Consider the following 27,155-nt stretch of genomic DNA (forward strand, 5'->3'; position numbering starts at 1 on the left):
AGGTAAGACTCTAAAACTATACGGGGATTAAATTACAAAGTTATGTCCTTTTCCTACCTAATTCTAATTAAATAGAAAAGAAAGTTGTACCTAACTTGGAAAAATAATATTCTGCTTTCTTGATTTCAAGTTAGCATTAATAATGAGATCACTATTGATTTTCTTGATAAACAGAATTATTTTAAAAACTGTACGTATTAAAAGCTCTCTCTCAATATCAGAATTGTCTAGGTGTGAAATGACGTGTGTATCAATTAGAAATTGCATTGGCTCCTAGTAACAGGGACAGAAAATAACAATGACTTAAATGAGATGGAAGTGTTTATCTCTTCATATAAAAGGAGAGACACGCTTGGTTCAAAGCAGCTTTGACAGTTCCATGGTGTTGTCAGAGATCCAGGCACCATCTGCTCCCTATTCCAGCATCCACAGAGCCAGGCTTCCATCCTCAAGGATACTCCTTGGTCCAACATGGCTGCTGGAGCCCAGTCCTCACAGCCATATTCTAGTCAGAAAGCAGGAGGAAGAAGGAGAGGATAGAACAAGCATATTATCCAAATTTAATTCTGTTAACCCCGCTGGTGAAGGTGTTACTCTCATTCTACCCATGAGTAAATTGAGACTAAGAAAGACGAACTTTGCCTAAGGCCACTCAGCTGGTACCTGGGAGCAGTGTTCAGTCTTACATGGGACTCTGTGTCCAGATTGCTGTCTCCTATAACATTCATACCATGTAAGTATCTTAGTGACATGTCATCTCTGCAGTAACTAAATGTTCACCTACACGGAAGAAAAAACGCTGAGAAAAATAATTTTCCTCTCTTTTTAATTACGCTAGAGTAAAAGAGAGATCAATAATTCAAGTATCCAAAGATTCTCTCATCTATCTCTGATAACACCGTGGAAAAATAAGAAGGTTTAGTTCCAAATCTGTTTGGAAAGGCAAGATGCATCTCACACTGTGAGAACACTGTTTTGCTTTGTTTTTTTAAATAAATAATTTTTCCTTAGAAATTAAAAGTGAACTATGGCCCACATGCATTTGTGTTTCCTCTGAATTCTGAAAGGACTCTCTGTATTCAAGTCTATCTGGAAGCCAGGAATCTAAGAAGTGTTACAATTTCACACTTAGAAGAAGTTTCAGACCGTAGGGGCACATCTCTGGGTCCCTCTTTAGGTTCAACGTGAGAGAAGGTCAGCAGTTTGCAGGTATCTGATATACACTCCCCATCACGATGTCAGGAGTTAGGATGCTCGTGTTAATTCATATGTTTACACCGCTGCCCTCGACTTCCACACTCTCAGTGGAGCCAGTTGAACCTTCTTTGTCAGTCTTACTTTGAGATTTCTCTTTTATGCAAAAGAAAACTGAGTTTCACTTTCCATTTATAAAACACACCAAGCTTGACTTCCGGGCCAACCTCATCCCTCTGTTTATAGTTTCAGGGCATAAATTTCTGCCTGACACTTCATGGGACTTCCAAGTTGCCTCACATTTCTTTGTATCCTTGGTTCTCTCCTTTTTGCCTCCAAAAGAATAATGTTAAAGAAAACTAGCACTTGCAGAGATGTGAGAATCCTTTGTGGAGAGAGTGCCATACCAACTATAAGATATTATTATTATTTGAAATAGAAATTCTTCAACATGGCAGTTTTTTTAAAGTATGTCATTCTGGGGTTTCCATGGTATGAAGGTAAAAATCCATCTAAGATTGCCAGAAGGTTTTTAATTTCAAGCATCTCACTAGAAATGGCCTCATCTGAAGCTCTTAAAAACACTTTAATCCATAAGCCCTCCAGTTAAATTGGGATCTGGCAAAGTATCACGATTTTAGCAAGGAAAAGAAAAAACACATAAACCACATCCTCAAAAAGACTTATCCGTGAACGAAGACAAGAATTAACTTTTTGTGCCATCCCCATTTATAGAGATGGGTAAGTCTCTTTTCTTTCAAGTACCCTGGCAGTTTTCTGATACAAAGAATACTTGAAAACAGTTATTTCCGAAACTACACATCCCTTTGATGTGCTTCCGATGCCCTTTCTGTCAACCAAACTGTGATTCAGCAGATGTTAATTTACAGTAAATTTACAAGAATTGGTAAATTTACAGTAGATTTATGGTAAATTTGTGTTGTGCTCACAAAGCTTGCTTTACATTTTCCCACCCAAAGACACGGGAGATAATCAGCAGTTAATGAGCAAATGCTCAGGAATTCTTTGGCTGGAAGCCCGGCAAGTCTGAAATGCCGTGGCCTGTCTGAACACCTGCTTTTTATGCTCACAGATATTTTCTCACCTTCGTGTGACTTTGGTAATGTTTCTTCACATCTCATGTGCCCATACTGTCAGTCTGTTTCTCTGTCATTTGTTCTCTCAAAGCCCCAACAGGACTGTCACCAGCTTCCCACAAGACATGAGCATTTCGCATCTCCTTCAAGAGTGTCTTAGGCAAGTGCCTCTCATCTGTGAGTCTGCTCGCCCTCCTTTGAAAGCTTGCTCAAAGATACCTCCTCCGCAACGGCTTTCCAAGTCACTAAATCCTACTTAATTACCAGTATCTTTGGCCCCTCAGGCTTCTCAGCTTACAAGACCCAGAAAGGTGGTTTTGTTACTGTATTGCTTGGCCTTTTCTGTGACAATTTTCATGGGCACTTATTCTGTTTCTCCATTTAAATATTACATTCTTTGATGTCAAAAAATATGTTTGGTCTTTCCTTTTTTCTTTTTCATTTTCAGAATGCTAGATAATGTTCTGGGGAGGAAAAACAAAACAGAGAAATGGGCTTATGGAAAATTATATTGATTGACTACAACATCTTTGCCAGAATGCTCAGGTGCCAGCAAGGCTGGTCCCGACAAAACTGTGGAGGAAAGGATGTCCATTTCTGGCACAGCCGCTTCCACTTATTGTTCCCTTCAATCCCATCATTGCCCCTTCACCCGGGTTCCCAGGATCTTGTGCTCAAATCATCTTATCTCCTTGTCTTTCCACATCAAAACTTCTGTCACTTCAATGTCCTTTTCTCAGCTAGCGGTCTTAGAGAAAAATACATGATAAATAGCATGTGGCAGCTTCATATGTATTGTTCCCTGCAATAATTTCTTCTCAGAACAGGGCACTTGGAGATGCTGCTCCTTGTTACACCAAAGACCACATTGTGTTTGAGGGGGTCGTGGTGCATGCCTGAGGAAGGGATTAATGTGGGGCTGTCTTGCAAGCAGGCGCTAGGTGAAACTGTGGGACTATATGAGAGTTAGAATAAACCCAGTAAAGAGGTTCAAGGACCAAACCAAAGAAAAGCCCCCTCTTAAGAAGTGGGAGGAAAGAGGAAAAGAAAGTGATAGAGAAGATCACTCAGAGAGCTGTGGGGAGAGCCAGAGGAGTTGGGTCAGCGGAGGGGGAAGAATTTCAAGAAAGAGGGGACCACGTATTCAGAGTGGTGAGGAGGCCATTCAGGAGGAGCAGGAAGCAGCATCTCAGTAGAAGGATGAGGGCCTCTGTCAGGTCTCAAAGTCTCGAGGAGGGCGTGGTGGTTAGCGGATTCGGTGTTATACACAAGTCTTTCAGAAAGTGCATTTCAGAAGATGGAAGCTTGTTATGATCACAGGGTTGAAGAGTTAGTGGAGAATGCTTGAGACAGAGGAAGAGACCAGACAAAAGGGAGGAAGATTCTGGAAGAGGAAGGGGTTAGGACAAAGAATACAGCAGAAGCTGGTAAGGAGAGAGGTCACTTCTGGACGATGGAGTCAAAGTTGGAAGGAGGGGAAATTTCAGAGTGCTCACTGAGGTTGCCTCATCGCAGTAAAGTAGGAAGCTGCCTCAGGCTGGGGACGAGAGGGACAGAACAGGACACAGACCCTGGAGACACAGCTAAGGCTTGAAATGTCAACAGTAGGGGCTCCAGTAGAGATTCAGTCAGAGACAGAAGCACAAACTGCCAGACCATCTAAGGACCAGATCATCTAAGGACCAGAGTCTGGAGAGAGAGTGAGTGATGGGAATTTCCCAGGGCTGGAAATTGGCAAGGTGAATACAGCCTTCAAGACAAAGAAATAAGTTGAAATAAAACTTACTGTCTATATCCATTTTATAATGATTTGTATTAATCCTGGATGTGAATGAGCTCTGAAATCTTAAGTATTTAATAGGTTAAAAGAAATAAGCAGTAATTCTCCAAGAAACTCTATGAAAAAAAACATTTCTAGAAGAGCAGTTACAAATGTTGTAAGTGGACACTATCAACCAAAATAAATACATGTTTCTAGAAATCATATTTTCAAGGAAGATTTTAAATAGAACCTGCAAGTCTTCTTTGTGTAAATTTCTACCTCTATAGGGCAAATAAACATAAGAATTTAGTAGAACTTTATGTGTCTCCATATTCTTCAGTCATTGTTTTATTGATCTTTTATTGATGTTCCATATGAGGGGGAATCTAAAGAATGTTTTTCTTCTAGTCTTGTACAATAGCATTACTTTGAATGTATTGGCTAACCTATAGTTACTAGTTTTTTTTTAATTAATAGACTATTTTTTAGAGCAGATTTAGGTTTACAGAAAAATTGAGTGGAAAGTACAGAGAGTTCCCCTCTATCCCCTCCCTCCTCCAGCCCCCATAGTTTCCCCTGTTTTTACTATCTTGCTTTAGTGTGGTACATTTGTTACAACTGATGAGTCAATATTGATAAAATTTTTATTAACTAAAGTCCATAGTTTACGTTAGGTTTTGACAAATGTGTGACAGATGTCAATCATTATAGTGTCATGCAGAATGGCTTCACTGTCCTGAAAATCCTCTGTGCTCCACCTGTTCACCTCCTCCTCCCCCCAAAATCCTGGCAACCACTGAGCTTTTTAGCATCTCCATAGTTTTGCCTTTTCCAGAATGTCATAGAGTTGGAGTCAAACAGTATGGGAGCCTTTTCAGATAGGCTTCTGACACCTGGTAATATGCACTTAAGGTTCCTCCATGTCTTTTCATGGCTTGATGGCTCATTTATTTTTATTGCCAAATAATATTCCATTGTCTGGATGGACCACAGTTGGCTTATCCATTCACCTATTGGGGGACATCTTGGTTGCTTATGGCTACTAATTTGATTTGTTCTACTAATTTGCTTTTCTTATATGGATAGGCTCAATAGATACAGGACTTTCTAAGCATAGGAAGGGGTTGTAGAGGTTATTGGGTCAGATCCCTCATTTTGCAGCTCAGGAGATTGAGATTCAAAGATCAGCCTGGCTGATCACAGGGCAGTACTCTTTTCTGGATCATTTCATCGATCCAAAATTATCAGAAAAGTTGAGATTTCAAGGTACTACCTAAACACCAAATCCGACTCACAACTCATTAATTGGAGAATTATCCATCATAGGTCCTAAACTTTAGACTCAAGCCTCTCACTTTAGGAGCCTCCCTTTGGCCTTCCTCCAGCCACACTTCTCCCCACAGAGCAAGGAGTCATGCCCCCTCGGCCCTCATCCCTATTCCTAAGTCATGCTCTGGACCCCAGAATTCCATACTCAAATAGCTCCAAGCATGTGTGGACATCTTCCTGGGTTCTGTTGGGAGAGGGGGCTTTCTCCGTGTGGCCAATTAACTGATGCAGAATTTGGAGGAATTCTAAATTTCTAAATTAATTTCTTGGTCATTATGAAGGTATATTTCTCAAGACCTTCTCAAGAAGTTCATTATGAAGGTATACATACATATATATATATAGAGAGAGAGAGAGAGAGAGAGAGAGAACATACACAGGAATATAGAATAGATTTAATTTAATAGTTGGTGATCTTGATTTATAACACTTAAATTCTCAGACATATGGTGTGGGGCATCCATTTGTACTCCTGCTCCAGACCTTGCAAATGTTAGAGCCATCCTTGTTCTGAATATAATATAACTTAAAGCTTTCCTTCCCTATGTGATAAAATAACAACAATATATGTAATAAAGGTTAATATGTAGTGAGCTCTTACCATATGCCAGGCACAGAGCTAAATGTTTCATGTGGATTCTTTCATTTAACTTTGGATAGGGACTGGCTCCCCGTTGTCTCCCAGGGTGCCCTTCCCAGCTCTTTCCACTGGCTGTAATAGGATACCTCCCAAAGTAGGGCTGAATTCTCCTCTCCGGTTGCAATACTGTTACACTATCATCTTGGATGTTGCAGCATTTATTACATATGCTTAACACATGATACTCTGAAAGGAGTACTGGTATACTTAGATATTTTGTAATAAATATTTTGATTCTAATTTTATTTCTTCTTTAGACATTGCAAATCTTTTCTTGTATACAATTTATTAATTTACTAGCCTTTGATGGAAAAAAAACCTAGAAAAAATGACTACAGTTATTCTTTTCCACCTTTTCCCAGTTTATTTTTTCTGGAGCTGGAGACTGTCTTCCTGACCTTATTTGCATGATATTTGCCAAGGTCTCTGTGTCTTTTCAAAATTAATTGTTATTGGCTTGATAAAAATCATTAGCTCATTTCTTTAATGCTCTGCAATTCTCATTTATCCAGTAGCATATGCACACTTGGCAACTGTTCTTTCACTTATTCCGTATCTGACTAGCTATATTGAATTGTCATTACTAAATTATTTTCCATGCTCTTTATTTTCTTTCTCTTGTTAAAAGAAATTTAATCATTCTAAGAAGGCAGTGTAGAAGCTAGATCTATTGAAATAACTTTTGAGTCCACCTTTGCAAGCCTCCCTTCACTAATTCTAGAATATCCGTTCACAAAATGTCCTTTTAAAGAATTATCTTAAGTTTTAAATATTGGTATATGTCGACAGCCCCAGGACTCCGCTTCTCTAAATGATATTTGTGTATGCAAACACAGTCCTGTGAGAACGACACAACTGACTTTGTTAAATCTATCGCTTTAATCTTGCATTTAAACATTTTTCTTTCATACGGTGAACATAGATTTTTACTTTAATGACACTTCCCTTGTTAGGTCTTTCTGCTATTCTGTTTCTTTCTTGAAAGAATCATTCTCTTTGGATTATTTGGCTCAAAAGTGATTTTAAAGTATTTTCGTCAGATCAGACTACTACCCCGTGCCTGGTCATACTTCCTTCATAATGTTTAACCTGCTAGTTTGCACCTAGGTGGGCTACGAAAGACAGCACCTTCCTTTATATCACACGCTTCATCTAAATTTCCATGCCAGCACAACCAGTAGCAATACTCCTTTGAATCTATCGAGGAATCAGACTTATTGCAGACCTTGTTGAAACTGATATATAGACTAGAGTGGAAGGCTTCAGCTGTTCCTATACTTTGGGGAATCTGCTCTTCGTAGCCTAAATCTGAACAAGAATAACAAAGCCCCTTACAAATACTGAGACTCTCTACCATATAAACATAAAGTGTCAGAAAAATCACTTATAATCTCTAAGTAAAATTCATTAACATTTTCCCTGATTATAAAAGTAATTACACTTACAACTTTTAAGTAAAGTTTGTTTTCCCTAATTATAAAAGTAATTATACCAAAATATACTTTAAAAATTGGAAAATACGCAAAAGTGTTATAAAAAGAACAGAGTCGTTCCTAGTTATATTGTTCAAAGGCACCCAGAGGAAGGATTTTTGAGTATTTCCTTTCATCTTTTTCTTTCCTGCATCTGTTTTTCTTTATAGCAGTGATAATTTAGAAACTTGAAAATCTTCGGCAGAGTAGGTCCTTTTCACATCAAACCTATGTTCCTTAAAAGTTGCCTTTCATGTTAAAACTCAATGCGTTCCTGAGACCCTTCTGTGGGTGTGAATATATACTTCTAACATGTACGTGCGTGTGTCTCGTATATAATTATAACTATCGTCGTAAATATCATCACAGCAGCTGATGATCCTGGAGCGTTTACTGTGTGCCAGTCCATGTTCTAGGCACGTTGCATATTTTAGCTCATTTAATCTTCCTAGCAACTTTATGAAGCAGACACTGTTATTATCCCCATTTTACAGATAAAGAAAGTTATGTGGCCCTACAGGGTAAGCCAGGCATCAGAGGTCAAACAGCTGTTAAGGAGGGGGCCAAGATTCAAACTCAGTTTGGTGGCAAAGTCCATAGGTCTGACTGCAGTATTCCTCTTGTTAGAGACCTAATCCTAGCAGGGAAAACAATTTTAAAATTCATGAATTGGAGTGCTATTTGTACTTCTGTGTTGAAGGAAAATAATTGGTTAGTTAATGCAAGAAGATGCTGTGGGACAAGTAAATCAGCAAATATGAACCTAGCCTGAGTTCCTGTTGCAAGGTACAAACCTCTTGAAACTCAGGTACATTCCTTCTGACACATACTAATGGATCCATTGAAGGCAGAGAATTTTGCTAATTAGACTTTACAGTAGAAATGTCAGCAGGCACTAATGAATGATTTGGCTGGTCTACAGACAGCCATTTCTCTCTCTTTCTCTCTCACACGCACACACACACACACACGCACTCTCTGGATATAAAAAGTGCACCAGGGCCAGCCCAGTGGTGTAGTGGTTAAGGTCATTAAGTTTGCATGCTCCACTTCAACAGCCTGGGGTTCATGGGTTTGGATCCCAGATGCGGACCTACATGCTGCTCATCAAGCCATGCTGTGGCAATGTCCCACGTACAAATTAGAGGAAGATTGGCACAGATGTTAGCTCAGTAACAACCTTCCTCAAGCAAAAAAAAAGAGGAGGATTGGCAATAGAGGCTAGCTCAGGGCCAATCTTCCTCACCAAAAAAAAAAAGTACATATATGATTATCTGTTGGGTTTTTTTTTGATGGCATGTTCCCTATGAAATAAGAAATAAGCCTGTTTTCTAGGATATTTTAATTTATAGCTCAATATAGAAGAAAGTAATAGATAAAGTACTCCAGATTCAGAATTGCTCCAGCCTTCTAAATTAGAAGCATACCTAAGGAATTGAGTGTTGCTGTGACCAAACTGACAGAGGGTGTGTAAGTACACCCGTGGGATGTCTGGGTAAGCCAGCAGGTGTGCCAACCAGGGTGCAAGCTCTGCCACCATCTGGGGTGCACCTTCTGAGCACCCAGCTTAGGCAGCCCTGCCCCTGGTTCAGTGGTCTCCCTCCAGGCAGGAAGCCCCTCCATATCTTCATGACCACAGGGCTGAGGATGTCAAAAAGGCAGCTCTCGCAGGTTGTAATTCTCACCTACCTTGCTTTTGGGAGACAGTACCTAGAAGTAAAGACGTAAACCTCCGCTGAGGTAGTCTACCCTCTGGGGGACCCACCTCCACTTCTGACACCAGTTGAGACTCAGTGTGGCGATGGTGCGAGTACAAAGGACGGGAGTCACAAAGGTAGAGATTCCAGGCAATGTCTTGGTTAAATTTAGACCAGAATGATTTAAATGATTTGGCCTTGAATACCACTGAAATTAGTACATAACACCAGTCCTCTGAAAAATGGTTTTTTCCTAGTTCTTGGATTAGCAAACTATTTGAATATTTTTATCCTTGTATACAGTGTTGCCCTCCCTTCCTTCTTTATACCAGTATAAATCACCTTTACAGCTACATTTTATATAGATATTTCACAAAGGAATTTAGATTTTCGCATCTCCCTAAAGTGCTGTCTCATATTTTTGTAAGAACACACGAGAACCAACCATACAGTTCCATCAACCACGGAATGAAAGATGATTGTAGAAACTGGAAAATTCAGTACTTTGTGCACAAACACAGAATTCTTTGCAAAAACACTAGGCTATTTTGAATTTTTGGGTGCTCAATATATATATATACTTAAATGATTTTGCAAGAATATAATAAATACTTTTTTTTTAAAGATTGGCACCTGAGCTAACAACTGTTGCCAATCTTCTTTCATTTTTTTTTCTGCTCTTTCTCCCCAAATCCCCCCAGTATATAGTTGTATATTTTATTTTAGTTGTGGGTCCTTCTAGTTGTGGCATGCAGGACACCACCTCAGCGTGGCCTGATGCGGTGCCATGTCTATGCCCAGGATCCCAACCAGTGAAACCCTGGGCCACCAAAGCAGAGCACATGAACTTAACCACTTGGCCATGGGGCCGGCCCCCAATAAATATCATTTTTAAAAAGCACCACAAAAAAAAAAAGCCACAGAGTTTTGAATACCCGTCAATCTACAGGATATTGGTGTCAATTATTGTCTTCAATTGTCAGAAAATCACAGCAGAGCAATAAATAACTGACTATCTTGTTTCTATGGTCCAGCATCCAGACAGCATGCATGCCATAGGTATATTTGTAAGCTGGCGAGTTGAGAGAGAAATCAATGTTTTTGAATGGTGTATCGAATGCTTTCTTGTTAGCCAGAGGTATTCAGTGAATCACTTCTTCCAGTGGCCCTAATGTCATTGGATTGTCAAAACCCAAGCAAAACCTACTTCCTTGACAGGGTGGCAGGATGCTCAGTGCCTCAGTAATAAAGTCAGTGGATGGCGGAAGGACACTCAGGGAACTCACTCTGAAGACCATGACCGGTATGGACAGGAGCCTTATAGGAACGCTCTCCTTACAAGGCAGTCAGCTGATACCCACAGAGGTCCTGGGAACCTTAGTGTGTGTTTCCTCCTGAAGGGAACTGGTTAAATAAGGCCACCTTCTGACTATAAAACTCAGTTTTCCAAGTAACTACTTGACAAAATGTTCTGTTTTTGCCACTGAAATGGGCAAGTGAAAAAAAACTCACCGAATACTTGGACTCGGCGAGAATCCTAGAAATGATCCAGTTCTGCAACTTTGTTCTGATTCTTTCCAGAAATCAGAGAGAATACTCTTCTCTAGGCAGGCCTGCTTGAGTTCCTCCTAAGAGAATAAGATGCACGACTTGGAAACAAAATACGAAGACCAATCAAAAAATTAATCTCCTGCCACTCCTGTGGTCTATTCAATGGTGCTAAACCATAGTCTATTCCAACCTCTTCTGCTTTAAGCTCTTGGCCTGTGGTGGGGTTAAATTAATTGTGAAAGCTCAGGACCCTCGGGACACAGAGCTATTTGCCCCCAACCAATGGCCAAGCTCTAGGAGCATAACCAGGAGACGACTTCAGTGCGAGGAAGCCCTCTGACTGCTATTGTATGACCTTCTTTGGGGTGTCATGTGGGCCATAATGAGCCTAGGCATAAAGCTTACCTCCTCTGAGGAAGGCTCATCTCTATTCCTTCATTATACTTCAAATATGTGTTGTTCCGGACAAAGATTTCTCCTAAGAATTTTGCGAGCATAACATCCTCTTGCCAATATTTATTTGATCATTTGGGAAGCACGGCATGGGTCTTGTACTCAACAGTCACAGTTTCTTAATTTCATCTTTTCCCCCAAGGAAAAGGAAAAAAAAGTGAAAGTGTGTATGGTGAAAATCAGGGGTCTTTAGGCCAGTAAAGGGCAATTTAGTCAAGGGTCTCACCAGTACATCTCATTTTTCAGAGGTTGAGACTGAGGCCCAGGAATGACCTGATCACACAGCTAGTTAGTGACAGCACAGAGACGAGAGTTTGCACTCCACAAATGCTGTGCCAGGAGTTGTTGACCAATTCTAAGTCTAGGGCAGATATGGAGTGTCCCATCCCCCAACACCATCACCACTTCAATTCTCACTCCCCAGAAGAATCCTTGGCATCAGTTAATGTATTACCCAGGCAAAAAGAAGAGAGGGCTACGCTGGTGTGATGTGGGTTGCAAGCCCACGTTCCCCCCCACTAGCATGCTCTGCATTTTCTCTCAGCTGCTGATTGGAACAGAAAGGACAGCATCGAAGATCTAACTTCCTGTGGTCCTCTTTATTTCAAGAGCCTCAGGACTGTGTAGATTCTTTCTCTGGGAAGCAGCTGCTGGAGTTTTTTTGCTTGTTTTTTAACATCATGCAAATATATTCTATAGGACATAATCCAAATTCAGAAATGTGGAAACATTTTAATATGTAGTGGATGTCCAGCACCGTTTCCTGCAGAGACTATCTTTGCTCTGTTGGATTGCCTTTGCTCCTTTGTCAAAGATCAGTTGACTCTATTTATGGGGCTCCATTTCTGGGCTCTCTATTCTGTTCCATTGGTCTACTTGTCTGTTCTTTCACCAGGACCACACTGTCGTGATTACTGAAGCTTTATAGTAGGTCTTGAAGTCGGGTGGTGTCAGTTCTCCAACTCTGTCTCCTTCAAAATTTTGTTGGCTATTCTGGCTCTTTTGCCTCTTAAAAAAAAAACAAAACTTTAGAATCAGTTTGTTGATATCCACCAAATAACTCCCTGGGATTTTGATTGGAATTGCACTGAATCTATAGATCAAGCTGGGAAGAACTGACATCTTGGCAATATTGTCTTCCTATTTGTGAACGTGGACTATCTCCTCATTTATTTAGCTCTTCTCATCTGCTGTCTTTTGGACCAGCTTTTAAATGGTTTCTAGTTTATCAGGTGCATGCTGAGTGCCAACTCTGAGCTAGCTTTATACACGTATCATCTCATTTAATACTCATGTCAACCCTATGAGGTGGGAATATTATTCCCTCCATTTCACAAATGAAGGATATGAGGCTCAGGAGAGGTTAAGTGACTTCTCCAAGATCACAAATAGAGGCAATCTGAGCTGAGTAAGGGCAAAGCCTATGGTCTTCACAGTTGCCTTGAGTCTTGTCATTCTGGGTTTGGTTCTACCTGGCCCAATCCAGAGTTTTTCCAGTGGGTAGACTTTTCTTTTTTTTTTTTTTGAGGAAGATTAGCCCTGACCTAACATCTGCTGCCAATCCTCCTCTTTTTGCTGAGGAATACTGGCCCTGAGCTAACATCCATGCCCATCTTCCTCTACTTTATATGTGGGACGCCTACCACAGCATGGCTTGCCAAGAGGTGCCATGTTCGCACCCGGGATCTGAACTGGCGAACCCCGGGCCACCAAAGCGGAACGTGCGAATTTAACCACTGCGCCACTGGGCTGGCCCCAACTTTTCTTTTTGATAGTGGTCCTGCAGGGTTCCAGGTCAGCAGGAGGTCACCTTCGGCTCTGAGCCCTCCTTCCTGAGCCATTTATGAAAGTTTGAGTCTATTGTCTTTATATTTAATTTTGATGACCGGGATTTGGGACTCCACTTTTAAAAGGTGTATCTGCCTTTCAAAATGTGACCCTCAGACCCAAACCCCAGGACTGCAGGGTTTGCGTGGGCATACGTTTATGGTAATTTCATCACAGAGCCATCTCATTGGGCCCAGAGTGAACCCAACAGTTCCCTGGATGAGTGGAACCCAAGACTCCCAAATAGCTATCAGAAGGCCCTAGAAGAGGGCAGAAGTCCTCAGACCAGCACCCTCTAGGGGGATAACAGGTCGCCCCATCCTGCCCGCCCGAGCTGGACTTCCAGGCAGAGGCTGCCTTCTCCCCCTTTTAAGAAGCCCACGTTTTAGCTGGCATTCACCCAAACCACAGGCTTCCACTGAAGCAAAACACCATCATAAATAACAAAAGACCATCCATGGACTTTTGTCAGTGCCCCCGGCTTAATAGAAAGACGAAAACTAGAAGAGACTGTTTTGAAAGATTTATTGTAGAGCCGTAAAATCTTGTAGTAGGATCAAGCGTGGCATCCAACATGCTGTAAATCTCCATTACTGTTCAATTAACAATCACTACGGCAGGGGCGTCTTCTTGGAATGCCCATGGCGGTAAACATCAACCTCACCCCGTAACCTGGTAGACTCTCTTTCCCTGCACAAATTCAGCCCCCAGCGCTCACCAGAGGTGCAGAGTCTGATGTAGACGTGAGAACGACGGGACCTCTGTGCTAGGAATGTGGAGAAATTAGGGTGGACCTCGCGCCTCCAGCCTTACCCCACTTTCTCCAAGTCCAAACCTGCGATTTGTAAGTTCTGAAATTTCAACGTTTACGGGAATTTGTAAGCATCCTAACACTTCAGATGAACCTCTCATCTGAGCACCGGCATCAGTGGTCCTACTTGAAGCTTTAATCCCTTTGATTCTCCTGAGTCCTTAGGAGATTCCACCACTGCGTGTGCATGGGCCTTCACAGTTTGGGGTAAAAAGGTAACAGTTATAAGCTGTTCGCACGGTACCTGTGAGAACAAAAGCTAGAAGGAAGATGTGCTAATGAGAAAGCAGGTGTGTACAGATGCAGCAAATGATTAATCTCAAATTGTGTTTGAAATATCAATGTTAAGTTGGGATTTATGTCAACAGAGAATTTTGGCCTGTCCACAAGAGAAAGAGTGGGCTCCAGTTAAAGATACATGGAACCAGTAAATTCGATCTGAGGTCAACTTGGGAAAATGCGTGACACTTAGCTTTACCTAAATTATTGAGATAATTGCCACACTACCTCGTTTCCCAGTTCTGTGGAGACCTGACCTCAGTACAAATGGCAGGCAGTGTGTGTCACTCTCAGACCAGAACACCATTTGTATCGTCACCTCCTGTGCTTCAGGGCTTCGGTTAGTCTCACGTCAAAACTTAAAGGTTAATTCTGTTAATAAGTCACCCAGGTGAGGTTTGCAGGTGCAAATTCATGCACAGACACGCCAAATGTCTCCACACTTTTTGGATTACTAATTCTGTGGTTCGCGAGGACTCTCGAAATCGAGGTGCTCAAAGTGTTGTTAACATACTTACCTCTGACACTCTGACCACAAGCCGAAGACTAGTCAGCCCTGCTTTTCAGGGCTGCCGTTCAAGGGCACAACCTCTAAGAACGTGCATGGTGTCCTCTGTTAGGAGCAACACGCTGGCTCATAAGCCGTGGCTTGTGACAAGTGAAGGTGGGACTGGAGAGAAATGAGACCGGACTTGATTGTAAGCTCCCTGAAGGCAGCACTGTGTCTCAGCATCTTTGATGGATGAGACAGGATTGAGCATCCTACTCTGACTCTGGCCACAGTGCCGGGCCCATAAACTATTTTCAGAACTACTTACTGAGTGTTAAATGAATGCTTTCCAGCCCTGCCCTGGAGTCAGAGCCCACGATTTGTATTCTCTTTCCCATCCCACATGCTGCCAACTTCAGTAGGTATACGATCAGCCCCCACCAAGTGCCTGACACCATCCCACTGTCAGGGGGGCAAGTCCATTTGGAGCCTTCCTTGTGCTGTGCCCCATCTGCTGGATCACAGCATACAAGCATCCTACCCAACTTTACATGTACCGCTCCCCCAGATTCCCCAGGCTTTTGGGGGTTCGGAAACGCTGTAGATCAGCTAAATTATTTTGACAGGCTTTTGTAAGTGATTTCAAGACAGAATGGGTTCTTCTGAAAGAATCTAAAAGTTGGGATTGTTTTGTTTTGCTGTAGGAAAACCTCTTTTTTGTGATGGAGTATCTCAACGGAGGGGACTTGATGTACCACATCCAGAACTGCCACAAGTTCGATCTTTCCAGAGCAACGTAAGAACCCTTTTGAGGGGTTGGGGTTTTTCCCTGGTCTTCAGTGGTCCCAAGGCCCCACAGTGCCCACGGAACACTTTTCCCGCGTGGCATTTTCTTGCTCCCTCACTCAGCGTGTCTCAACCTCAGGGCAGGCCCACGTCCCCCAGAAACACAGCAAGCGAGGCAACCATTTCTCGAGTTTGTGAAGCTTAAATTCAAGTCGGTTTTGTTTGATTTCTCTGTGTTTTGAAATCGACGATTTAGTGTCTTAAGGAACTGCCCCAATGCATCGGGCTTCTAAATAATCTGACCACAGAAGCAAATCTTTGCCCTTTGAAAGGGAGCAGTCGAATAATGGCACACAGATCTGAAGGGTGGCCATGGGGAGGAAGCTTGAACTGAGGCCCCAAAGGGAAGCCTTGATGTGGATGTGACGGCATAAAGCATTTGGCTCCGGGGCATGAATATAGGAAACCGGGAGGGGCACTTCCTCTGAGAATAAATCTTCACCATCTTTGGCATCTAGCAACCCGAGACACAAGCAAAATCGAGCAGGCTGCGTTGAACAGGCGTGCCTGCCACGGGGACCCCAAAACCCCTGCCAGTCTTCCTCCCGTGGGCCCCGTTTCCTGAGTAATAAAACCACCATGACATTCAACAACAAGAAAACCGTGCCTCCAGGCTCACTTAAAAATGTGGGTCTGCACTGGCTTTCTTTGCTTGATGCTCAGTAATCTTTCACTCACCCCAGATGAACACTTGAAGTGGTTTAGGGTGAGCTGGGTTGAAAGATGGACTTGTTCCACCGGCTCCTGCAGAAGTCCTGGCCGAAATGGCCATTTTGTCAAATCCAGCAGGTAGCACACTGCTGATCTCGTTGCCTCCAGGAACCATCAGCAAAGTGCCCGGAGAGCATTTTATGGGATTTCTACAGTGGAGATATCATCGGGCACTTTCTGTGCTAGAAAGGATTCTCCCAGTTGACCATCCTCTCCAGCCCTGTAAGGCATGAAAGCCGTCACAGACACACGCCATCTATTGTGCCCTCCATGCCTCCCAGGAAGGGGAGTTCTGCATTCTTCTCTGAGACCCAACAAACCTCACTTCCGGGAACTTCTCCCTTCTCTCTAACTTTAATCCCACTAGTGATGGTGCAAACTCATTTCCTTTGAGTCTGCCATCGTGGAAGATGGGGAGCAACGTCTCCCCTCCCATCTTCTCACATCCCCTCCTCCCGTCACAGGGCACATTCCTTGCACATGAACAAGCCAGGTGTCTTTGGAATGACCCTGCATACAGGTCTAAGGTCTCCAGGCAGAGTTTAAAATAAAAGGGAAACTGATTTTCCTATTACACTGTACTCTTTACATTCAATGTTTGTGTATGTTTTATTTGCAAAAAAATGACAGTTTGTAGGGCTGGCCCATGGCCGAGTGGTTAGGTTTGCATGCTCCACTTCGGCAGCCCAGGGTTTCACCGGTTCGGATCCTGGGTGTGGACATGGCATCGCTCATCAGGCAGGCCATGCTGAGGCAGCATCCCACACAGCACAACCAGAAGGACCTACAACTAGAATCTACAACTATGTCCTGGGGGGCTTTGGGGAGAAGAAGAAAAAAAGAAGATGGCAACAGATGTTAGCTCAGGGCCAATCTCAAAAAGAAATGACAGTTTGAGCATTAGAGTTTCATCTATAAGAATAATCAGTAGGTACAGGTAGGATAGCTAAAGATACCAGCTGTTTTCTACGCTCGGGACTGAGGCTGGACACGTGGTGTGCATGACGTCTTCCTCTTTTTGGGATTAAACAGAAGTATGTGTGTACACATACAACATATGCGTGCGCGCTTAGCAGAGCACCCTATAGAAAACGGGGATTTCCTGTCGTCCCGTCCATGCGTCCACACTGAACCTCGATTTTCCTTCCCTCAGGTTTTACGCTGCTGAAATCATTCTCGGGCTGCAGTTCCTCCATTCCAAGGGCATTGTCTACAGGTAAATGTGACTCTTTGCAAACAGATGCTGAGATAGCTGGATTTCCCGCTCACTCAATCAATTGTACTTTAGTGACGTGAAACGGCCAGTGTGCTTTTGTGACAGAAAGTTCCACACGCAGGCTTCCTGCCCATCGTGATAACACAGATGATGCTTTAAAAACAACCGAGTCAGAGATTCCAGTCGCAGAAGCAGGAAGGTTCTGATCTTCTTTTGTTCTCTATTCTCGTCCTTATTTTCTCTTCCTTCTGACCTCTGTTTTTCGCATTTTCTTCCATTGCTCTTCTTTCTCTTGGGCGTCTTATCACTGCTTTCTCTCTCTCCTGTCTCCTTCGTGTCTCTTTTTGCCTGTATCTGCTTTGAGTCACCTAGAAATGCTTATTGCATGTTCTCTGTTGGGGGGGGGTCTTCCTTGAACACTCACACACACCCACGGAGACCCAGGAGCCTACACCTCGTAGAAGCACGCAGGACGCCACATGTACCCTCTTTCACAAATAGATGTCCATCCACATGTTCTCTGTTAGACGCATCATTTCACATCCTTAGCAGAAAGTTATTGTACTCGCATCTCCTTACTTCTTTTCTCAAAATGTGGTTGACACTTGTTTAACATACAAATCTTCAAAAGCGTAGTTGTCTGGTTTCCAACTCACTCCAGATTAAAGGGGAAAAAATACAAATTAAAAAAAAGAAAGGAGTTAGGCAGGAGGCTGGCCGAGCTGCTGGAGGCCAGCAGAGGGACCCCAGCTGAAGTGACAACAGAGAATCTGGCCTAAAGGGAAATACAAGACAACTGAAAGGCTCCGGGTGAGCAGGATTATATGCTCTTCTGTGGCAAGTGGCCATAATAACGACCAGGAGTCATCAATACAGGTTACATGATGTGCCACCCAATTGTTGATGGCACCAAACTGTGTATAACACAGTCCAGAAGCATTCCATCAGAGGTGGTCAGTATCAAGCTATGGTGCTTACAGAGCAGATTGAAAATGCACTTAGGGAACCTCTCCATTTCCAGAGGGTACAGCCAAGGGAGGGCTGCCCTACTTAGAGTCACAGAACTAAATACTTTGGGGGATCGGGGAAGTCATTCCTCTTAAGCTGTGTCTTTGGCAACCTTTGGATATAGTTTGGTTTTTTGTGGGGAGAGGGGAGTCTATCTACAAAATGATAGATTAAAAAACTGTTTTATACCATTCTTTAATCTTCAGGAAACTGAGAAATACTCACCGGAACATCAAAAAACCCTGATCAGAACCCATTTTTTAAAATTTTCTCTTTATACCTGTAATGCCTACAACATACCAAAATGCACCTATACCAGAGCACTCAGTAGATTGTGTGGGGTGGATGGTTGGAGGGAGGGAGGGAGGGAGAAAAACTTAGGAAGACTGGAGACAGAGAGAGATCTTAGAGCTGAAAGGGACCTCATGAGACTAAAACCTGCATGCCCCAGTGCAGTCTATTTCTGCATATCACAATGCTTCTATCATTTCATCTTGTAAATTATTGACACTCCAAAGAAAAAGACCAATAAGGGTCCATAAGTGTCTTTAATATGACAAACAAATTGGACCCATTTTACAGCTCTTTATGTCCATGTGCAGGAAATGTTGTTTTCTAAGGCTCCTTATGCACCAATAAGAAAGAATATTGGGTTTATTTAGTCATCTGTTCACTGAGGTTGTTGGAGATCCTTGAGAGACATCATGAAATAGTTGAAACCGAGGAGAGGTCATCTAGCAAGGACACTGGCGCTGAGGCGGGCTTGCCTTAAGAAATTATTCAGCTGCCATGTGTAGCTGCGCTGACCTGCACTTTTCACCTGGCAACTGAACTAACGAGGAGATTCTATCAATTTTCTTCTTCTGGCCACTTGTGATTACGATTTCTGGGTTTGTGCCCAAAAGAGGTGTATTCATCTTGAAGGGTTGCCGTAAGAAAGTACCACAAACTTGATGGCTTAAACCAACAGAGATGTATTCCCTCACAGTTCCGGAGCCCAGAAGTCCAAAATAAAGATGTCAGCACAGCCACGCTCCTTCTGAACACTCTGGGGAAGAACCGTCCCCTGCCCCGCCCAGCTTCGGGTGCTGCATGCATTCCTTGCCTTCGGCTGCATCACTGCAGCCTCTGCCTCCATCTTCACGGGGCCCCCTCTTCTCCTTGTGTCTCTTCTCCATGTCTCTTATAAGGACTCTTGCCATCGGATTTAGGGACCACCCAGATAATCCAAGACGATGTCATTTCAAGATCCTTAATTACATCTGCAAAAGACCTTTTTTCCAAATAAGGGCTCGTTCCCAAGGTTCTGGGGGTTAGGATATGAACTTACCTTTTAGGGGGACACCATTCAACCCATTACGACCGGTAAGGTAGACTGTCCACTGAATACGTGGCCCTTTGTTAAGCATGGCGGTGGCCACAAAAGCAAGAGAAGTCCCAACTCCTGAACACCTAGTGAAGCCACTATCTGGGTTTTTATTTTGTTTCATTTGGGATTTTTTGGAGGTAAAATATAAATACATGAAAAGATACAAGCAGCACACTCTAAAAAAAGTCCGAGTGAATAAGATTCTAATTAACATAAGTGCCAAAGGGAAGAAAAATGAAGGTATCATCAGAATCGGGTGAAGGTTTGCCAACAGAACATTCCTATCAGAAAGTGGATTTTTCTTTTAAAGGGACAGAGGCTTTGCAAATGGAAGAGGTGACTCCAGAAAAGGTGTGGAAATGGAGGAAGGAGGTGAAGTGGAGGAATCTTAGACCAATGTGTCAGCTTTATTGGGAAGGCCATTGGCAGGCAGTCACAAGAATTGAGGCCGAAACTTGGGGAAGCAGGTGGCAACATCATCATTGACAATCTGCTGGTGGAATCGTAAAAGCAGTGGCATCTTAAATGATGCCTCAGCCCTGGTTTGGGTTAAATTTAAAAACAAGGAGCTGGAAAATATGCAGATATAGAAAGAGAAGAATCTAGAATCTCAAATCTTAGAAATGTTAGAACTGACAGGGACCTTCAGATGATAATCAGTGATAACACTGGGCCCAACCCATGTATTTGAAGCTGCTTACAAATGTTTTCACATGGATTATCTGATTCGAAGCTCACTTGAGTCCTGTGGGGTCAGCAGGGCAGGCATCGTGGTACCCATTTTACAGCTGAGCCATCGGAGGCTCAGAGAGGGGACGTGGCTTAGCTGACCTACTTAGCCATAAAGCTGGGATTTGGAAGCTGGTCCTTCTAACTCCCACTCTGCCTCTTCCAAATGGAAAAGCTTTGCTTACGTTGACCACACAACTAAATGAAAGGCTTCCACTGAATTTTCTGTTACACCTGACGCCTTGATGTGCTGCCCCTCGGGCAGACGGGTTCTTATCAGAGTCACACCAGGTGACCTGGACTCTGAAGTTCCCTTGTGGGTCCTGGTGTCCTGTGAGGTGTATGTGAGGAGTAAATAGCTGATGTACCCATGAGCACTGTGGCCTTTGGGTTCTGTGGCCTTTCCAGTTAGTCTTCCTCTGCCCTCAGTCCTTACCCCAGTGGAAGTCTGGCTTTGCAAGGGAAACTTCTGGACCTTTCCCATTCCCAACCACCAATGACCCCTAACACACCTGGCCCGCTTTAGAGGGTGGATTAAAACTTGGACATGAAGCTTGTTTTCCTAACCTGAAGCCCAGAGAACATTTATTTTTAGAATCTGATAAAATGCCCCTTTGCAGTCACAGAAGACTCTGGATGTCTTACCAGGACCAATTCAGTGAGAAAGACCTGGAAAGCTTGGTTTAAGGGGATGGAAAAGAGGACAAAGCCTGGCTTTGCATCGTAGCTCATTGACTGTCTGTGAGCTGGAACAGATCACATAACACTTCAGAGCCTATGTTTTCAGCCAGAAAAATAAGAATAAAAATAACAATTCCAGATCAAAGGGCAGATGTGAGAATCAGATGATAAAATGCATGTGAAAGTCAGAAAACCTGATACAAATATTAGATACTATGTTCATTGTTCTTAAGATCCACGTATAGCACTGCAACTGGATATCTGGCTCCCTAAGGATGACCCCAAAACCATCTTTCAGCCAAATGTCTAAGAACATATATATGTGGCTATAAATGACGCAATGTGTTTCATATAGCAGAAATCCAAAATGGTATCAGTATTGCATAGAGTTTGGATTAGAAAATGAAGCTCCAATTTTAGAATGAGGAGTTAAATACAGCCCATAATTGGATTTACTGGAATATAATCCGTAAGTCACAATGAAAGAGTATTTGATTAAAACGAAGGAAGAGGAAGGCAGAAGACCTAAGGAGAAGACTTAGATGTATCGGAAGTCTTTAGTCCCGATGATGAAAGTGTGACAGCATTTCAGTTAGGATGAGAGAAATAGAACCATGCTGATATGAATGTGAGATATATATTCACCTATCCTGGAGACATCCGGGCCACTCAGTCAGGCAGAAACTGTGACACAGTGGTGGTTATGAAGACCACAAGCTGGCCCAGATGGAAGATGTCAACTCTGGGGACATCTGCTAACATTGCCACTCCACTGGAACAGAGCTGCACTCCATATTCTCCTCTCTCTGGCTAGTTTACTCTCCCAGAAGGCGGAGAACACAGTGAAAGGGAACAGTCACTCAGGACTTAATTGCAACTGATAATCACTGGTTGGCGATGAATTCATTCAACAGTTATTCGCTGAATGCTCAATGCAGGCTCTACTCTCGTCAGAGCAGTGACAGTACAGCAAATAACAAGCGATACGTATTTTCACCCACATAAAGTTACGGTTTAACAAGAGAGAGACAAAACAAATAGTGATGGGAACCTTAGACTAATATGAATATTGATGACAAGTCACATAAGACCACTCAAACTTTTGTTTAAGCAAAATCTCGGCCTCATTGAGACACTGGAACCAAGGACGCAGACCCATCAGAAACCAAGGTAGCTTCTCTCCCATCTCTGTTCCTCTCTGAGTTTCCATGGCCTCTGTCTCTGCTCTTGCCAAGCCACTTCATTTTTCTCCTTTGGCAAACTGATTTTGTCTTCCTCCAAGAGCATGCCAGAGGACATGCCGTAAGCAATCCTAAGTACCTTCTCAGTTCAGGCATGGACCGAGACATTAGTGCTGCCCCATCACAGCCCCAACATCCCAAAAGAGAAAGACCGAATGATCCAGTTGAGTAGACATCCACCTCTGAGCCAGTCCACTGGGGTAAAGGAGACAGGGACACATGCCAGGTCTTTGGGAGCAGAATCTTTGAAAAGAGAACTCTGAGCAAATTCTCTGTACAGAACAGAGTAAAACAATAGATGTTCCACTGTCTCCCAAGTCGTCTTCACTCTCTAAGGAAGGCAACGGTAGCCGTCACCAACCACATCCCCGAGACTTAAAGTCAATTTCAGAAAGTTCAGAAGTTCACGGGCAGATAACATAGAGGGGAAAAAAGCTGGTGGTACATAACAAACTAGAATTCATAAAGTGCCGTTGACTGAAATTGAAAAAATAAGAGTTTGAAGAAACTGATGTCAATTTCTTCTAGGTACTACACGTACCTAGATGATCTGGAAAATCAGTTTCACAGGCACAGGATGAGAAAAAACTGGTATCGTGGCAGTTTGTGTAGGGAAAAAAAAGAGACACCTGGAGGAATTAGTTTACGATAAAGTCAATATTAACCATTATTGTCATGGAGCTTCTAAGCGATGGCTTAGACCACAGAGATAAGAGGCGGGAGGACCATAACGGAAGCTCACAGGGCCACCGTCCTCTGCACCAATGAGATCATACATCTGGAGCATATTGGGTCCATTCTCAGCACCATATTTTAAGAAGAAAGTTGACAGATTGGCGATATTTGGAGGGTAGGGGCCGGGATGTTGAAGGGTGTGAAAACCATGCCATGTGAGGAACGATGTTCCTGACCTTGGTGAAGGAAAGACAAGAGAAAACTTGGTGTCACTTTTCAGATATTCGGGGTATCGTGTGTAATAACAGAAGGCGATCTTGGAGTCACAGGGAGCCATAATTTGGCTCATCTGTTTTTGTAAATCTTCTTATCCATTACATTTACCTCAAAATGGAATGGGTGCCTTACGAGGATATTGGTTCTCTAAGGAAAGAGGAACTTATTGACAGGGTGTTCTAGCATCAGACAGATTCTCGTTCTAGAATTGTTCTTAGCTGGGAGCAGCTTTCCTCACTTGGTTGTGGAATGAGGTGCAGAATAATTTATCCACAAAGAAGCAAACAGAAATACTTGGAAAATGGCATAAAGCGAGTAAATGTTTCAGGTCTTTCTTTAGGTCTTGGGATAAAGAGCCTCAGATCTGTGTTTTCTCTGTGTTACTATGTTGAGCTGTACTCCTTGGCTAATCAGAAAGAGGAATCAGCAGCAACCAGCCATTCCCTTGGAGAATCAGGTTTCTTTATACCCCACCTTGTACGCAACTAGTTATGGGTACGTGTTGTGTGGTATCAAATACCATCCTTCCCCAAACACATCACAACTCCTGACCCCTGACGACACCTCATCCCTAGCTGTTTCTTTACATCCAGGCGTTGTTTCTCGAAGGCCCCTCTTAAAAAGGAAGGATGCTACACTGGAAAGAGAACATATTCCCCATCTGACCACCTGCTCAGCCATTCATACAAGAAATATAGACTGAGCTCCGAAGACGGGCCAGGTGCTGCCCTGGGCATGGCAGATACAAAAGTCCACCAGAGTTGGGCCCAGAGAAAGCTGGCCTGGGCCACGGAGGGCTGTTGGCAAAGTCCCAAGCATGAGGCACTGGTCAAGGAGGAAAGAGCAGGGAGCCCGTGAACGGAGCTGTGGGCTGAGGAATGGTGTTGGGAGGGGAGAGGAGGACCAGAAAAGCACCCGCTCATCAACTTCTCAGACTAATGGGGCGCCCCTCATGGGGCAGTTTTATTTTACCAAAATTATATTGACTAAAGTGAGATTGTGCTTTGCTTTTGCTTTTCAGGGACCTGAAGCTAGATAATATCCTGTTAGACAAAGACGGACATATCAAAATCGCAGACTTTGGGATGTGCAAGGAGAACATGTTAGGAGATGCCAAGACCAACACTTTCTGCGGGACCCCTGACTACATCGCCCCAGAGGTAGGGATGCACTGCGGGAAAGGCCCACGCCTGCCCCTTCCCCGCCCCACACACCAGGGCCGAGCACCACTGCTTCTTCCTCCCATGAAAATCCGGAAGATTTTAAGTATTTTGGCTCAGGATTTGTGTTTGTCTTTCTGAGTATTTCCCTGTGTGCTGCTGTGATTATTTTGTAGGGATGGGACTCCTGCTAGTTCCGTCCTCTCTCCAAGTCTTGAATGACCCAGCAGATCATTCAAGGCCCCTCCCCACGCCCAGCCTTAAAACATATCCACTCTGCTCAGACCAACCAGAGGAAACAACCGTGAAGAAGCAGGTAGACACTGACCAGGCTCGTGAGAGTCCACCTGAGTCAGTGCTGTGATTTCATTTGGAGATCAGAAAAACCTAATCTGTGGTTTCTAAGCTGCCACTGCATGAACATGGAGAGATCGCTGGAGTCTGCTGACAGAATACTTATGTCAAATGTTATTGCAAGCATAAAATGGGAGAACCTATGAAAGTTAAAAAAAAAAAAATAGCATTCCTCTTGTATGTCTGAGCCCCTGGAAGAATGTCATTTGCTCAGAAGGCATCCATCAGTCCAATGCCACCGCCACCTCCCCAGTGCCCAGCCTGGGGAGATTAGATACCTCCTACCATGTGGTCCTTCCCAGAGCATGACGCTTATCATCATTGCTTTTTATCTTTGAGTCTCCCTGCCCTACTGGATGATTGCTCTAAAGTCAGGGGCTGCTTCTTATTCATTTTTTTAAAAACGTTTTATTTTAAAATAATTATAGATTCACAAGAAGTTGCAAAAACAGTACAAAAACATCAGTCATATATATATTATACCCTTCGCCCAGTTCCCCCCAATCACATCTTACATAACTATGGTACCATATCAAAACCAGGAGGTTGATGTTGGTACGAGGTGGGTCTGGTTCTATACCATTTTGTCACATGTGATCTTAGTCCCTCTTACTTCCAAGGACCAAGTCCTGGGTTTGGCACATTAAGGTGTTAATAAATACCTTTTAGAAGAATTAATAACTATATTAATAAATGTGTGAATGGTGATAGTGGTTGATAGACAGTGACGCCTTAGCAGGAAACCCCTGTCCTTGCGAATGTAATTGTGGCATCCTGAGTCTAAGAAATATGTGGCTTTGCCCTGCATGTGGTGGTATTTAATTTTGATTCAACCTTGTTTAAATGCAAGAATGGCCTCTGGTCAACACGAAATTACAGCTTTTAACTTTCCTGTCTACAAACGCCTCATGCCATATCCCTTCCCTGGCAGCCCCTCTTTCCTGATTCTGACTCCTCTTACATCTTCCAGAATTTAGCTTTGATGACTTCCTTCTCTCTTTGCAACTTCAGTCTCTTTCTCTCATCTTCAAGCGTGCTTGTCTTCATGCGGTTCCATTCTTGGTCTTCCTCTCTTCTTACTGTGCATCCTCCATGAGCAACTGTGTTTATGACTTGACTTCAACTCCAAAATCAATATGGCCAGCCCAAACTTCTTGCCCCAGACCCATGTGACCGTTTTCCCACTTGAGATGTCCGACTAACCATCACAGCCCTTCAAACATAACAAACTCGCTCTCTCTATGGAACTTGGTCCCTCCGCCCGCTTCTCCTTTACCCCTTTCTTGGTGAATTACATGTCCATCCAGTCCCCTAGCCTGAAAACTAGGAATTATCCAAGTCTTCTCCTTTTGTCTTACCCCTTCCAAATCCAAACACCAAGACCTTCTAGATTTGGACCCCAGGGACCTCTCACATCTCTTCTCCTCCCTCCCCCATCTTGTGACTGAGTTAAGAACCTCCCTTGATTCCTTCTCGATCCTCAAAGTGAATCTCTTTGATTTCATTCCCAAGACTTCTCCGATTCCTTCCCATCCTACTGTTGCTTTCCTACCCCAGGCCCTTGGTATGTCTTTTCTGTACCCCAATGATACACTTTTGCCCGGCTTTCCTCTCCATCACCATCCACCTGCCGCCAGTGCATCCTCTTTGCATATTTCCAAACTTCTTGATCACCTTCCTTCATCAGTTAAAAAAGCATCCTTGGTGTTTGTATATTTATTATATATGAATCTCATACATTATCGCCAACTAATATAGTCTGCATTATGAAACATGCATAAAAACAAATAGAATCAGGTTGAACTGAAGATGGAATGAACAAAAAACATTTTAAATAACTTAAATTTTATTCTACTTATTAATAGTACAAACATATTTATGCCTCACTAAAATAATGAGATTAAATAACTTTTTAAAATCTTGGTTTAACACTTTATGATTCTGGGATTTCAAGGTCTCCCTAGGTTCTTTCAGTTCTTAGTTTTCTTGGCTTTCATAGCTGGGAAGATACACAGGCACACTATGACACGGACTTTACAGTGTGTACCGAAGGCAAGGTTCGTCGTTGACAATAGTGCATAAAGTCCATAATTCCAAACAGTGTTTTGATACATCCGATTTGTTTTAGCCAAGTTCTTATCATAACTAAAGAGGTCGTCATTGTTTTTAGCCTCATTATAATGCGGCTGACGAAGAGCTCGTACCTGGAGAGAGAGAGACCTCTGTGCTGCCGTTTTCTTACAGTCGACATACGTTTGCGTTACTTGGCCTTATGGTCAATCCAAGC

General features: G+C 43.0%; 1 protein-coding gene across 3 annotated transcripts in view; it reads left to right on the plus strand.

The window, feature by feature from the left end:
• The window catches only part of PRKCQ (protein kinase C theta), a 119,888-nt gene that overhangs the window by 75,835 nt on the left and 16,898 nt on the right, over window positions 1-27,155 (plus strand). For all 3 annotated transcript variants that reach the window (XM_005606942.3, XM_070255005.1, XM_070255006.1), the window contains exons 14-16: window positions 15,307-15,398; window positions 17,313-17,375; window positions 24,376-24,514. In XM_005606942.3, coding sequence (XP_005606999.1) covers window positions 15,307-15,398; window positions 17,313-17,375; window positions 24,376-24,514 — 294 coding nt within the window. The remainder of the gene's footprint in view (window positions 1-15,306; window positions 15,399-17,312; window positions 17,376-24,375; window positions 24,515-27,155) is intronic.

The sequence above is a fragment of the Equus caballus genome, chromosome 29 (assembly GCF_041296265.1).
Source record: "Equus caballus isolate H_3958 breed thoroughbred chromosome 29, TB-T2T, whole genome shotgun sequence".
Lineage (NCBI taxonomy): Eukaryota > Metazoa > Chordata > Mammalia > Perissodactyla > Equidae > Equus > Equus caballus.